At 45.9% G+C, this 12,944-nt stretch overlaps 1 protein-coding gene across 6 annotated transcripts in view; it reads left to right on the forward strand.

Annotated features, from left to right (window-relative positions):
* DDO (D-aspartate oxidase) overlaps positions 1-12,622 on the forward strand; it is a 44,208-nt gene extending 31,586 nt beyond the window's left edge. For 4 of the 6 annotated variants that reach the window (XM_026653691.2, XM_029912220.1, XM_026653682.2 and 1 more), the window contains 3 exons: positions 1,805-1,913; positions 4,341-4,517; positions 11,461-12,622. In XM_026653691.2, coding sequence (XP_026509476.1) covers positions 1,805-1,913; positions 4,341-4,517; positions 11,461-12,028 — 854 coding nt within the window. In that variant the 3' untranslated portion in view covers positions 12,029-12,622. The remainder of the gene's footprint in view (positions 1-1,804; positions 1,914-4,340; positions 4,518-11,460) is intronic. The other 2 variants (XM_029912223.1, XM_029912226.1) reach the window with 1 other exon arrangement.
* The last annotated feature ends 322 nt before the right edge of the window (positions 12,623-12,944 follow it).

Genomic DNA, 12,944 nt, shown 5'->3' on the forward strand with positions numbered 1-12,944 from the left:
GCCCCTCCCGCTGCGCCGCCTCCTGCCGCGAGGGCTCCACTCCGGTCGGCGGGGAGGGAAGGAAGAGGACTGCCCTGCAGGGCGCTCTGGTTCTCCGCGCCGCTGCCCCCTACAGGGCGGCTGGAGCGGAACAACAACAACAACAACAAAAAGCAGCCATGCCACCCTAGGATTGGGCAGAATGCCGCCTCGAACAATCTGCCGCCCCAAGCACCAGCTTGCTCAGCTGGTGCCTGGAGCCGGCCCTGCTCATAGCTCAAACTTCAGAATGATGTGGATTAAAGTTTTTGCAGCAGGACTTTTTTCCATGTTTAAACTTTGTTCTTCAGATGATACTGAAGATATATTATTCCACTTAATGATAGTATTTGAATCTGATTAGTTTAGAATATAGGTCTGCAGTCTTTATTTTCTGAACAATCATAAATTATGCTGAGAAAAACCCCAGTGTTTTGATACTTAGTCACTTGTTCTTGTTCCGTTTTCAGTCGTAAAATGTTTGGAGATATTTTCAGCTCTTTAAGGCTCTACATATTGTGTGTTTGTGTTTGTGTGAGAGAGAGAGAAAGACAGACAGACAGGGATCTCTTCGTGCCAATCAGCAGAGAGCACAGTGGTTGCATATGATTATACAGGAATCCCCTGGTTGGATATATGCATAATAGTTCACCGAAGAGTGACATGTGAGGTCTATACCAAGAATCTGTAGCCCACTGGTTGTCATAGTCATTGTGAAATGTATGTATGGATAAAATTTAAGAAGTTATGTATCTATACTAAAAGTTATATTCTCAAGGTCTTGGAGTTAAGGCAGGTCACCAGGAAGTTTCCTACTCCGGAAATGTTCCTTTCAGGAAGGAGGCAGCAGACACCTCTCTCTCTGTCTGGTTATGTGCGTAGTGTGTATTGTATGCCTCACCATGTAGCCCTATTTGCATACTGAGCCATGCGCAAAAGAAGAGATTGTGAAATCTAAAAGAGAGAAAATTCACAGGATGAAATAAACAGGAGGGGTGTCTGCTTTAAGACTAAAGACAAAGGATTATTAGGGTATATCTGCGAGTACAAGGAAACACACAAGATCCTTTGCCTAGGAGGCAAGCAGACAGTTTGTCTGTCTCATGAGATGAGGGTCAAGGCTAAACCTGGCTGTAAAATGCTACAGGGATTTTGGATGAGCAAGACATGAGAGTATCTTGTTAATTAAGTCTAGGCTCTAGAATGCATGTTATGATTTTGTTTTATATATAACCATTTGTTTCCAATACTTCCACTTGCTGCTACTTGAATCTTTGTGCTTTGTTAAATAAACGTATACTTGATTTCACTATATCCATGTCTGTGCTGTGTGTTAAGTGCTGTGTGTTAAATGGAATGGTGATCTGAGGTGGAACTGGTAAGCTGAGGTGCACTGATTCTTTAGAAGCAGTGAATCTCTGAATCCTGTGAGTGTCCAGGGAAGCAAGGGCCCAATACTGCAAGCTGCTGAGCGCTGTAATCTCCCTTTGAAGACCAATACAGTCCTTGGGAGTTGAGGGTAATTAGCACCTTATAGGAGGCATGTATTACCTTATAGCACTGGACTTTACAAATACCAAAATACAGGTTTAATTCCCATGCATTTTGTGTGTTCAGTACAGTGTATATTTTTACCTGGTCATGTCCAACGTTTTACCAGTGTAGAAAATTTACTATTGCTGGTTTCTCTGATGCCTGCCTTTCTCAGCTGATGCGGGTTTGGGAGTCTTTTCCTGATCTACCTTCGCCCTCCATTTCAGTTTTTTGCTTTATTTCAAATGTACAGGCATACCAATTCATCAGCAGAAGCAGTGGTTTAGGGAGACCTTCGACTATCTTTTTGAAATCAATAATTCATCGGAGGCTTCAGATGCTGGCATTAATCTGGTGTCTGGGTAAGAAAGGAACTCAAAATACGTTTTTAGTATTTTTATGCTATATACTTTAATAGGCAGGGTGACACTCCATCTGGACAGTCTTTCTCTGGAATCTCTCAGTTTGTGGCTTTGCTGTCACCTGGAAGAAAGTATGATCAGGTACTGCATGAAGATGCAGCCAAGAAGCTTGTAGCCTTTAGAAAGAGAGCCTGAGTCAGGCCTGGTCTACACGACAGGACAGAGTTAGATCGATGTAAGGCAGCTTATGTCGACCAAATTATATCAGTGTCTACACTACAGCCTTGCTCCTGCTGATGTAAGTGCCCTACTACACCGACATAACTCCACCGCCATGAGAGACATCGGGCTTATGTCGGTGTAGTTAGAGCAATGCAGTGTCTGTGTAGACACTGCAGGTTACATACATCGGCTGTTGGCTGTCATTCTTATCAATTTCACGGCTCTGTGCTGGAACCGTGAAATTGAAAAGAACACCCAGCTCACAGCTCGGGCTGTCACCCCAGGTTGGGGGGACTCCAGCTAGAGCCCAGCTGCCCCTGGGTTCTCCACTTTGAGCCAGGCTGCCACCCAGGCTCCCCACTGTCCCCCAGGAGCCCAGCAGCTGCTCCGGCTCCCAGCAGGGAGCTGAGAGCCCTAGGGGCAGCCAGGCTCCCATGGGAGAGTGGGAAGCCAGGAGCCTGGGAGGGGTGAGGGCAGCCGGGCTCCTGGTGTGGAGCTGCGCATGGAGCCCCCTCCTCCCGGCCTTCTTAAGAGGGTGGAAGCGCTCCTGGTGAGGATGTGCACCACCAACAGAAGGGGGGTAGTGTGGACCCGGAGTAATTACCATAGTGGTTCTAAATCAGGGGTGGGCAAACTACGGCCCACGGGCCGGATCCGACCCCTCAGGGCTTTGGATCGAGCCTGCGGGATTGCCCCCTGTGGTGCCACGTGCATTGCCCTTGCCTCCAGGCACCGCCCCCCTCAGCTCCCATTGGCTGGGAACGGGGAACCGCGGCCAATGGAAGCTTCGGGGGAGGTTCCTGGAGGCGCGGCAAGGGCAGCGCACGCAGAGCCCTCTGTCCCCCCTCCCCCAGGGGCCGCAGCGCTTCCTGGAGCGGTGCGGGGCCGGGGCCGGGGCCAGGGCAGGCATGCAGGGAGCCTGCCCTGGCCCCGGTGCGCGCCGCTGCCACCCTGGAGCCGCTTTAGGTTTGGTGTGAGCAGGGGAGCACAGGTCTTCTGGCCTACGGAGGGGGGAGTACTGTCACCCCAGGGGTGGGGTGGCATGGGCCCACCCAACTCCACCGCATCCCAACCCAGGACCCTAACAGTGGCAGAGTAGTCCACCACTGGGTGAGCGGGGATCCGCCCGCAACACACTGACCTGGTTTCAGGCTCGCCCTCTAGCAGACTACAGCTTGGTTCCCCTGGGCTGCTTCCTTCTTTCTCTCTCAGGTGTACCTGGATCCAGGGGTCGTCCTCAGTCTCCCCTGGGTACACTGCCAGGGATAGTGGTAGCAGCTCCTCTGCGCCAGGACTCTGTGGAAGCTCACGCTGGTCCCTTGGGCAACAGCAGTTCTTGGTGCTCGCCTCCGGCAGCGGGGAAGAAGCATCTATCTCCTCCAGCAGCTTCCTCCCAACTGAGTAGCTGGGCCAGCCTTTTATAGCTCCCCTCTCTGCTTCCAGCGTGTGGGGCGTGGTCCTCCTGGCTCCTCTCACCAGGCGGCCTGTGTTGTTCCCTCTGCATCCGCATCTGAGGGAGGCCGCACCTCCTCGCGACAGGCAGGAATTCCAGAGTTTAAACTCTGAAGGAGAGCAAGCTTTGTACCTTACCTGGAGATGGGCCCAAGCAGTGGTACTGTGATGCAGATCTGGATTTGAGCCCATCTCTAAATTTAACTCGGTATGGAATTTAGTTAGTGAATTCCTGGGGATTAATTTAGAATCTCTAGAAACAAGATTCAAGACTGGAGAGTAAATGGAGCACAGAAAGGATGTGGTTTTAATGGCCCGTGTTTTCATTGTCCAGCACATTTTTAGTTTTAAATGAGAACCATGAAAATAAGAGGACACGGGACACATTGGACTGCTATTTCCCCCATCCCTCCGCTCACTGCATTTAATGTATTTAATCGTGTGTTATCCTGTTATTCTCCCTGGCGCACCCCCCCTTTAGTGATTTTTAACTTGGCTCAATTACCCTAAGCCTCACTCTACCCTCACCCCTAGGTCCAAGTCCTACTAAGACTCCACTAAAGCTTATAGCCAATTAAGTAATTATCATCTGTGAGGTCTTTTACTTTGTTACCTTCTATCTGTCTAAACTCTAGAGATCCTGCTGACCAATGGAAGATGATTGCTAATATTTTTAAACTAAGATCAAAATGAATTGTGTCACATGAACGTGAGCATGTCTAAGTCTAGCCTCTTCTCTTCCATGTCCTTTAGCTGGCAGATCTTTAAAACCATTCCTGATGAAGTGCTACCATTCTGGTCTGATGTTGTCCTCGGATTTCGCTCAATGACTGAAGAGGAGCTGAAGAAATTTCCACAGCACAGATTCGGTCAGGCTTTTACTACACTGAAATGTGACTGCCCGTCCTATCTGCTATGGTTGGAGAAAAGGTTTGTTTTGATGGGTGTAGCTGATATTTCCTGAAAGGAAAGGGTTGGGAATATTCCATTGATTTAATGGACTTTAAAATCTTTCTTTCCTTTCTGGGAGAAATGGAGACTGATCTTCTGTGAGTTACCCCTGGGTTACACATATATCCTCTTTTGCAAGAATTTAAAGGCCATGGGAATGAGTTTCATTAAACCTAAGGCCATTTTTCACAACTCTGGTAGTGTACAGATATCTAAAAGTGGGAGAATGTTATATTTACCATTTTAACGCCCCATTACATGGACAGAGTGGTATGAAGTGGCTTTAATGTAAATGAGAATAAGGCCCCACGTTTTCAAAATCTTCCAAAACTATCCCTTAGAGCAGTGTTCCCAAATTTGGGATGCCGCTTGTGTAGGGAAAGCCCCTGGCGGGCTGGGCCGGTTTGTTTACCTGCCGCGTCCGCAGGTCTGGCCGATCGCGACTCCCACTGGCCGTGGTTCGCTGCTCCAGGCCAATGGGAGCTGCTGGAAGCGGCGGCCAGTATGTCCCTCGGCCTGCGCTGCTTCCAGCAGCTCCCATTGGCCTGGAGCAGCAAACCACGGTTAGTGGGAGCCGCGATCGTCTGAACCTGCGGATGCGGCAGGTAAACAAACTGGCCCGGCCTGACAGGGGCTTTCCCTAAACAAGCGGCGTCCCAAGTTTGGGAAACACTGCCTTAGAGGCTCCCTACTGGGTTGGTGCACAAGGGAGCAGAAAGTGCACAAAGCCTCCCCTTCTTGTATCTGCATGCAATGACAGGGTAATTTCAGTCCTGAGAGCAAGGACACCTCCAGCCAGGTGAATATCCACAGAAGCATTAGCCTCCCCAAGTGGGAAAGGAACCATGGTCCTTCTCCTACATCAGTGAAACAGCTGGCTAAGTGCACCAGGGAGCCTATATACCTTACACCAGGCTGGCTCAGGTACTGCAGCTGCAGTCCCCCTGCAGATAATGCACACAGGTAGATGATACATTCTGGAGCTCTTGCTGGGGCAATTCAGCACCATCCTCAATGCAGGACTGTGTCTTAATGGCTCAATCAATCTCTTCAAAGGAGGCATTCACTGTGCATTGGGGGAAACTATCTTATGGATGACATGATCCACATACATTTACATGGGGAATCCTGCAGGATTTGGATGTGGAAAGCTGATTTCTTGAGAGCAGCCATATTCCTGGTCCTGTCCTTTCATAGATTCATAGATTGTAAGGCCAGAAGGGACCATTGTGATCATCTCCTCTGATCTCCTATGTAGCACAGGCCATAGAACTGCCCCCAGATAATTCCTACAGAAGATGTTTTAGAAATACATCTGCTCTTGATTTAAAAATTGTCAGCAATGAAGAATCCACTACAAGCCTTGGTAAATTGTTCTACTGGTTAATTACTTTCACTGTTAAATTTTTTCCCCCCTATTTCCAGTCTGAATTTGTCTAGCTTCAACTTCCAGCCATTGGATCATGTTTCTCTCCTAGATTCAAGAGCCCATTATTCAATATTTGTTCCTCATATAGGTACTTACAGACTGTAATCAAGTCACCCTTTAGTTTTTTCTTTGTTAAACTAAATAGATTGAGTTCCTTGAGTCTATCACTTTAAGGCATGTTTTCTAATCCTTGAATCATTCTCGTAGCTCTTCTCTGAACCCTGTCCAATTTATCAACACTCTCCTTGAATTGTGGGCACCAAAACTGGACAAAGTATTCCAGCAGTGGTTGCATCAGAGCCTAATATAGAGGTAAAATAACCTCTCTACTCCTACTCAAGATTCTCCTGTTTATACATCCTAGGATCGCATTAGCTCTTTTGGCTTCAGCATCACATCGGGAGCTCATATTCAGCTGATTATCCACAACGACCCCCAAAGCTTTTTCAGAGTCACCACTTCCCAGGATACAGTCCCCCATCCTGAAAGTATAACTTACATTCTTTGTTCCTGTATGTATACATTTAGCCATCTTAAAATGCATATTGTTTGCGCTCAGTTTACCAAACAATTTCAATTGCTTTGAGTCAATGACCTGTTCTCTTCATTATTTACCACTCCCCCAATTTTTGTGTCATCTTCAAACTTTATTAGTAATTATTTTACGTTTTCTTCTGGTATTGATAAAATGTTAAATAGTGTAGGGCCAAGAACAGATTTTTGCAGGACTCCACTGTGAACAGACCTGTTCAATGACAATTCCCCAGTTACAATTACATTTTGACACCTATCATAGAATTATAGAATATTAGGGTTGGAAGAGACCTCAGGAGGTCATCTAGTCCAACCCCCTGCTCAAAGCAGGCTGACAGGATCTTAAAAACTTCTAAGGATGGAGATTCCACCACCTCCCTAGGTAACCCATTCCAGTGCTTCACCACTCTCCTAGTGAAAGTGTTTCCTAATATCCAACCTAGACCTCCCCCACTGCAATTTGAGACCATTGCTTCTTGTTCTGTCATCTGCCACCACTGAGAACAGCCTAGCTCCATCCTCTTTGGAACCCCCCTTCAGGTAGTTGAAGGCTGCTATCAAATCCCCCCCTCACTCTTCTCTTCTGGAGACTAAATAACCCCAGTTCCCTCAGCCTCTCCTCGTAAGTCATGTGCCCTAGCCCCCTAATAATTTTCATTGCCCTCCACTGGACTGTCTCCAATTTGTCCACATCCTTTCTGTAGTGGGGGGATCAAAACTGGACACACTACTCCAGGTGTGGCCTCACTAGTGCCGAATAGAGGGGAATAATCACTTCCCTCGTTCTGCTGGCAATGCTCCTACTAATACAGCCCAATATGCCGTTGGCCTTCTTGGTAACAAGGGCACACTGTTGATTCATATCCAACTTCTCATAATCCCCAGGTCCTTTTCTGCAGAACTGCTGCTTAGCCAGTCGGTCCCTAACCTGTAGCGGTGCATGGGATTCTTTCTTCCTAAGTGCAGGACTCTGCACTTGTCCTTGTTGAACCTCATCAGATTTCTTTTGGCCCAATCCTCCAATTTGTCTAGGTCACTCTGGACCCTATCCCTACCCTCCAGAGTATCTACCTTTCCCTGCAGCTTAGTGTCATCTGCGAACTTGTTGAGGGTGCAATCCATCGCATCATCCAGATTGTTAATAAAGATTTTGAACAAAATCGGCCCCAGGACCCACCCCTGGGGCACTCCACTTGATACTGGCTGCCAACTAGACATCGAGCCATTGATCACTACATGTTAAGTCTGACAGTTTAGCCAGCTTTCTATCCACCTTATAGTCCATTCATCCAATCCATATTTCTTTAACTTGCTGGCAAGAATACTGTGGGAGACCGTATCAAAAGCTTTGCTAAAGTCAAGATATATCACATCCACCGCTTTCCCCATATCCACAGAGCCAGTTATCTCATCACAGAAGGCAATCAGGTTGGTCAGGCATGACTTGCCCTTGGTGAATCCATATTGACTGTTCCTGATCACCTTCCTCTCCTCCAAGTGCTTCAAAATGGATTCCTTGAGGACCTGATCCATGATTTTGCCGGGGACTGAAGTGAGGCTGACCAGTCTGTAGTTCCCCGGGTTCTCTTTCTTCCCTTTTTAAAATATGGGCACTATATTTGCCTTTTTCCAATCGTCCGGGACCTCCCCCGATCGCCACAAATTTTCAAAGATAATGGCCAATGGCTCTGCAATCACATCAGCCAACTCCCTCAGCACCCTTGGATGCATTAGATCCAGACCCATGGACTTGTGCATGTCCAGCTTTTCTAAATAGTCCCATCAGCTAGCCAGCTTTTAATCCATTTAATGTGTGCCATGTTAATTTTATATCATTCTAGTTTTTTAATAAAAATGTCATGTGACACCAGGACAAACACCTTACAGAAGTCTACGTATATTACACCATGTTGATTTGCATTAATTACATTAACTTCCTTTAGTTCATTATAATTGGGTCTGGTATCAGCCACTCCATTATCTTGTCCAGGATCACTGTCAGGCGTACAGCCTATAAGTACCCAGATCATCCCATTTGCCCTTTTTAAAAACTGTACAACGTTAGTTTTTTTCCAGTCTTTTGGAACTTCCCCAGTGCTCCAAGACTTATTGAAAATCAGCATTAATGGGCCAACAAGCTCCTCAGCCAGTTCTTTTAAAACTCTTGGATGCAAGCCATCAGGACCTGCTGATTTAAAAATCTCTAACTTTAGTAGCTTCTGTTTAACATCCTCCAGAGATACTAGTGGAGTGGAAAGAGTGTTATCTTCTGTCTTTTCTCTGCCACTAGTCAAATGAACATTCAGATGTTCCTCATTTGCCAGTCTGTAACTTCCAAAATACATCCCACCAGCTCTTGAAAATGGTAAAAGAAGCTAGTGCTCTGCAAGCCGTTTGCCACAAACCAAAGGTGATGTTTTGAAACCTCTAGCCTCACTGGTTTTGAGCTATGAAATGGCAAAAATTGTCAGGAGAATTTGAAAATCTGTGGAAATGCCTCCTGTTCCAATCTCTGTATTTCAAAATTGGCTGGGCCAATTCATCTCTGATTTGGTCAAAAACCTCTCTTCTGCCCAACTCACCTCACAAACCATTCTGGAATCAGGAGCAGAAAGGAGTAAAAAAAAAATCCAAGTACTATCTTTCTGTATTATCATCTTGTAGAAAACCTTACAGAAATATTTGCATGTGCAAAACACTTGACACACGTGAAGGCTTTAAAATTTATGCCTGTGCAGAAAAAAGTCTTACAGTTTATTTTTTTTCCTTCTGAAGACCAGTTCTCCTCAAGTCACATCAATTTCAAAGAATTTTAGCGGAGTCAGAAAACAGATCCTATAATGTGTATGTATAATCCATTTAAATGCACTTAAAAAGAGCAAATAATGTTTGTCATTTCACAGGCATAGTGACTGGATACAAGGTGATTTGATGTTAGGTAGTAAAATGTGTATCTACATCTTGGAACAAATTGCCAGATAATCCTCAGCTTGTTTGATTATGTTCCATGCCATTGAACCACATGGAATAACATTTCATGTTTTTAGCAGCAAGCATAAGTGGGAGTACTCTTGTGCTGCCAATACTATCTGACTTCTGTACTATCTCACAGGAACACAAGGCTTGTCATGTTTCATTGCTTAACTGATACTGAAAATTGTACTGAGGAACAACTAAATTGCTGACTCCATTTAGTATCTGTCAGGCTGCTTCGCCACAAAGGCTTCTGCTGCTTCCTTATTCCTGTTTCAGACTCTTCGCATTTCCCAAAGGATGTAGTCTAATAAGATGATAAGGTTTTCCACCCCCGCCCCTTTGTGGGTACCAGGAAAGAGAGCATAGTAAATATGTAACTATTTTGCAAACCCAAGTGATCTGAACAATATTTATGGTACCTTGCCTTGGCAGCACAAAAGCATTTACCACATCCTCTTTCTAGGCTAGCTTTAATGTCACAGTTCATGAACTTTCTCCCCCTACCTTGTCTGAATTCTGCAGAATGTTTAGTAGTTTTTGTATTAACATGTTTTTGCAAAAAATATGACAGAATCTCAAATGCTATGGGTGAGATCCCACTAGAGAGAATTAATCTCTACCTATTCGACAGATTAGGAGTTGGTCCTGCAGGGAGAACCCTACATTTAAGCCATGCTCAAAATGAAGCTTAGGTTGAGATTTAAGTTAACAATAAATGTAAACCCCAGGAAGAGGATGAGTTTTTGTTGAGAGAATGGAGTGCATGCCTAACGTGCAGTCTAACAGATCTCTTTACAGATATTAAGCCAACTCATCCCATCCTACATTAGATCGCCACTTTAAAACACCCAAGGTGAATTGATGTTAATACCTGCTGTATCTCACTCTCTATAAATGAGGCCTGATTCCTTTCTTCCTTATGCATTTATAAATAGTATCATATTTGATAGCAGCCCTGAAGACAGAGTGACATCAGCAGAGCCGTAACTAGCTATTTTTGCGCCCGAGGCAAGAATATAAAATTGCGCCCCCCGCTCCTCTGGCAGCGCCGCCCCCCCTTGGCTCCTCCCGCCCCTCCCCCCCCCCCCCGCTCCTCCGGCCGTGTCCCCCCCTTGCACCTCTCTCCTCTGGCCGTGCCGTGCCCACCCCCCGCTCCTCCAGCCGCATTCCCCCCCTCGCACCTCGCTTCTCCGGCTGCACTGCGACAGCGCCTCCCCCCCTCGCCCTTTTTTTTTTTTTTGCTTGGGGCGGCGGCAGAAAAGTTAGACCCGACCCTGCACTCCCCGCCCCAGCTCACCTCTGCTCCGCCTCCACCTCCACCTCCCTGGGCCTGAGCGTGCCGCCGTTTGTTTCTCCGTGCTCCCAGGCTTCCCGCACGAACAGCTGATTCGCGGGAAGCAGGGGCTCGGAGAAGCAGGGGCGGAGCGTTCAGGGGAGGAGGAGGAGGCGGAGAGGAGGTGATTGCGCCCCTCCCCTTTGTGCGCCTGAGGCAAGTGCCTCACTCGCCTCGCCCTTGTTACGGCACTGGACATCAGGGATGAATTTGACTTCAAGTAACAGGTACCTCAGAAATGTATGTAGTAAAATACTACTAATAATATAAATACTTGTTTGAAGTAAAAGTGACATTTTGCCCATCCTTAGGCTGTATGAACTGCTCAATTTTGGAGCTATCATAAGATGAATTCATGAGATCGCTATCTCGTCTTTTTTTGCCTCTGTAATATTTGTACACCTGATATATTTTGCCCTGTCCAATCTTATAAACAAACAAAGAGCCTTTTGTTTGCAATGTCTTAATTCCAACAGCCAAATCAGACAAGTCATAAACAGAAGCCCTATGCTATCTATCTCTGATTTTTCTTCAATTTTCTATTCTTCTGCATCTTAAAGAGTCTCTTACTTACTTGACTTGCATAAAACTAATCAAGGCGATTTATTAATAGTTAATTGTCATGCTTTACCTCCAGTATTTCTTTTTAGGTTGAAAGGAAATGGCAGCCAGGTGTATGCTAGACGAATCGAAGATCTGTGGGAACTACATAGCAAATATGACATCGTTGTCAACTGTTCAGGCATTGGATCCAGAGAACTCATGGGTGACTTGGAGATATACCCTGTCAGAGGTCAAGTACTCAAGGTCGATGCTCCTTGGGTGAATCACTTCATCCGGGATGGGGATGGTTTAACCTACATCTATCCAGGAATACACAATGTAACATTAGGTGGGACAAGGCAAAAGGACAACTGGAGCTTGTCCCCAGATCCTAGAAGTAGCAAAGACATATTTGACAGATGTTGTGCTCTTGAACCCTCACTTCAAAGAGCCCAGGACATAAAGGTGAGGGTGGGTCTGAGGCCATCCAGGTTAGCTGTGAGACTGCAGAAAGAGATACTGGTCCATGATGGGAAAAAACTGCCCGTGGTCCACAACTATGGACATGGTTCAGGTGGCTTTTCAGTGCACAGGGGCACTGCTAAAGAGACTGCTCGACTGGTGGGAGAATGCATTGCTGCTCTGGAAGGCTCCTCTTTGAAGGCAAAGTTATAATCATTGGGGCCTCCTTTTCAGTTATTGGTAGGCTATTATAAATCTACTAGTAATACCTTTGGAATGTTATTCTATAAGCAATGGAAGAAACTGCGTGCAACATTCTGAACAGTAGCCAAGTGCTTGTTTTGTGAAAAGTGTTTGCCCACAGATGATGGGGTGTTTTTGTCCTTTATCATTTTTCTATTTGAGTTCATTTGAGAGCATAATGATTGTCTAGTTTCACCCACATAGCTGTTGTTGGGGCATTTGATGCACTGGGTGATGTACAATACATGTAAGACCCAAGGATCTTGAAAGGTGTGCTGTGGGAGGTATAGATTCGATAGAGACAGTAGTTTTATGTCTGTTTACAACAATGTGTAACCCTAAAAACCTCCTTTGTCCTATGACTGTGGAAGTGTTAATGGGCCGTTTCATTTTGAATGGTCCCTTGCAACATGCATTAACTCCTGTGCTTAACAATCTGTTCTACCTTGCATTTAGATGTGACACTCTGATTACCTTTTACAGACCTGAATAAAACCTCTCTGTGTAGCTTGAAAACTTGTCTCTGTCTCTTCCACCAACAGAAGTTGGTCCAATAAAAGATATCTTCTCACCCACCTTGTCTCTCTCATATCCTGGGACCAACAGGGCTATAACAACACTGCAAAACAACAATGGGTGATTTTATATGGTCAGCTGAAAGATACATTCGCTGATAGATCCTATCCAGAGGTTGGCCAAAGCACAACAATCCTTCACTATGCCATATACATAATGAAAGACACCTACTGATAAATTTGCTGTTCCAAACTCTCTTCCTTTTCATTGTCTTCTCTGTTCACTTTTTTTATTGCAAAACATCCTTCCTCTTACAAGCATATAACTGCAGTCTGTGATAGTCACTGCAGTTGGATTCAGACATGCAGGT

This window comes from Terrapene carolina, unplaced genomic scaffold (assembly GCF_002925995.2).
Source record: "Terrapene carolina triunguis isolate 2854851 unplaced genomic scaffold, T_m_triunguis-2.0 Scaffold42, whole genome shotgun sequence".
Classification (NCBI taxonomy): domain Eukaryota; kingdom Metazoa; phylum Chordata; order Testudines; family Emydidae; genus Terrapene; species Terrapene triunguis.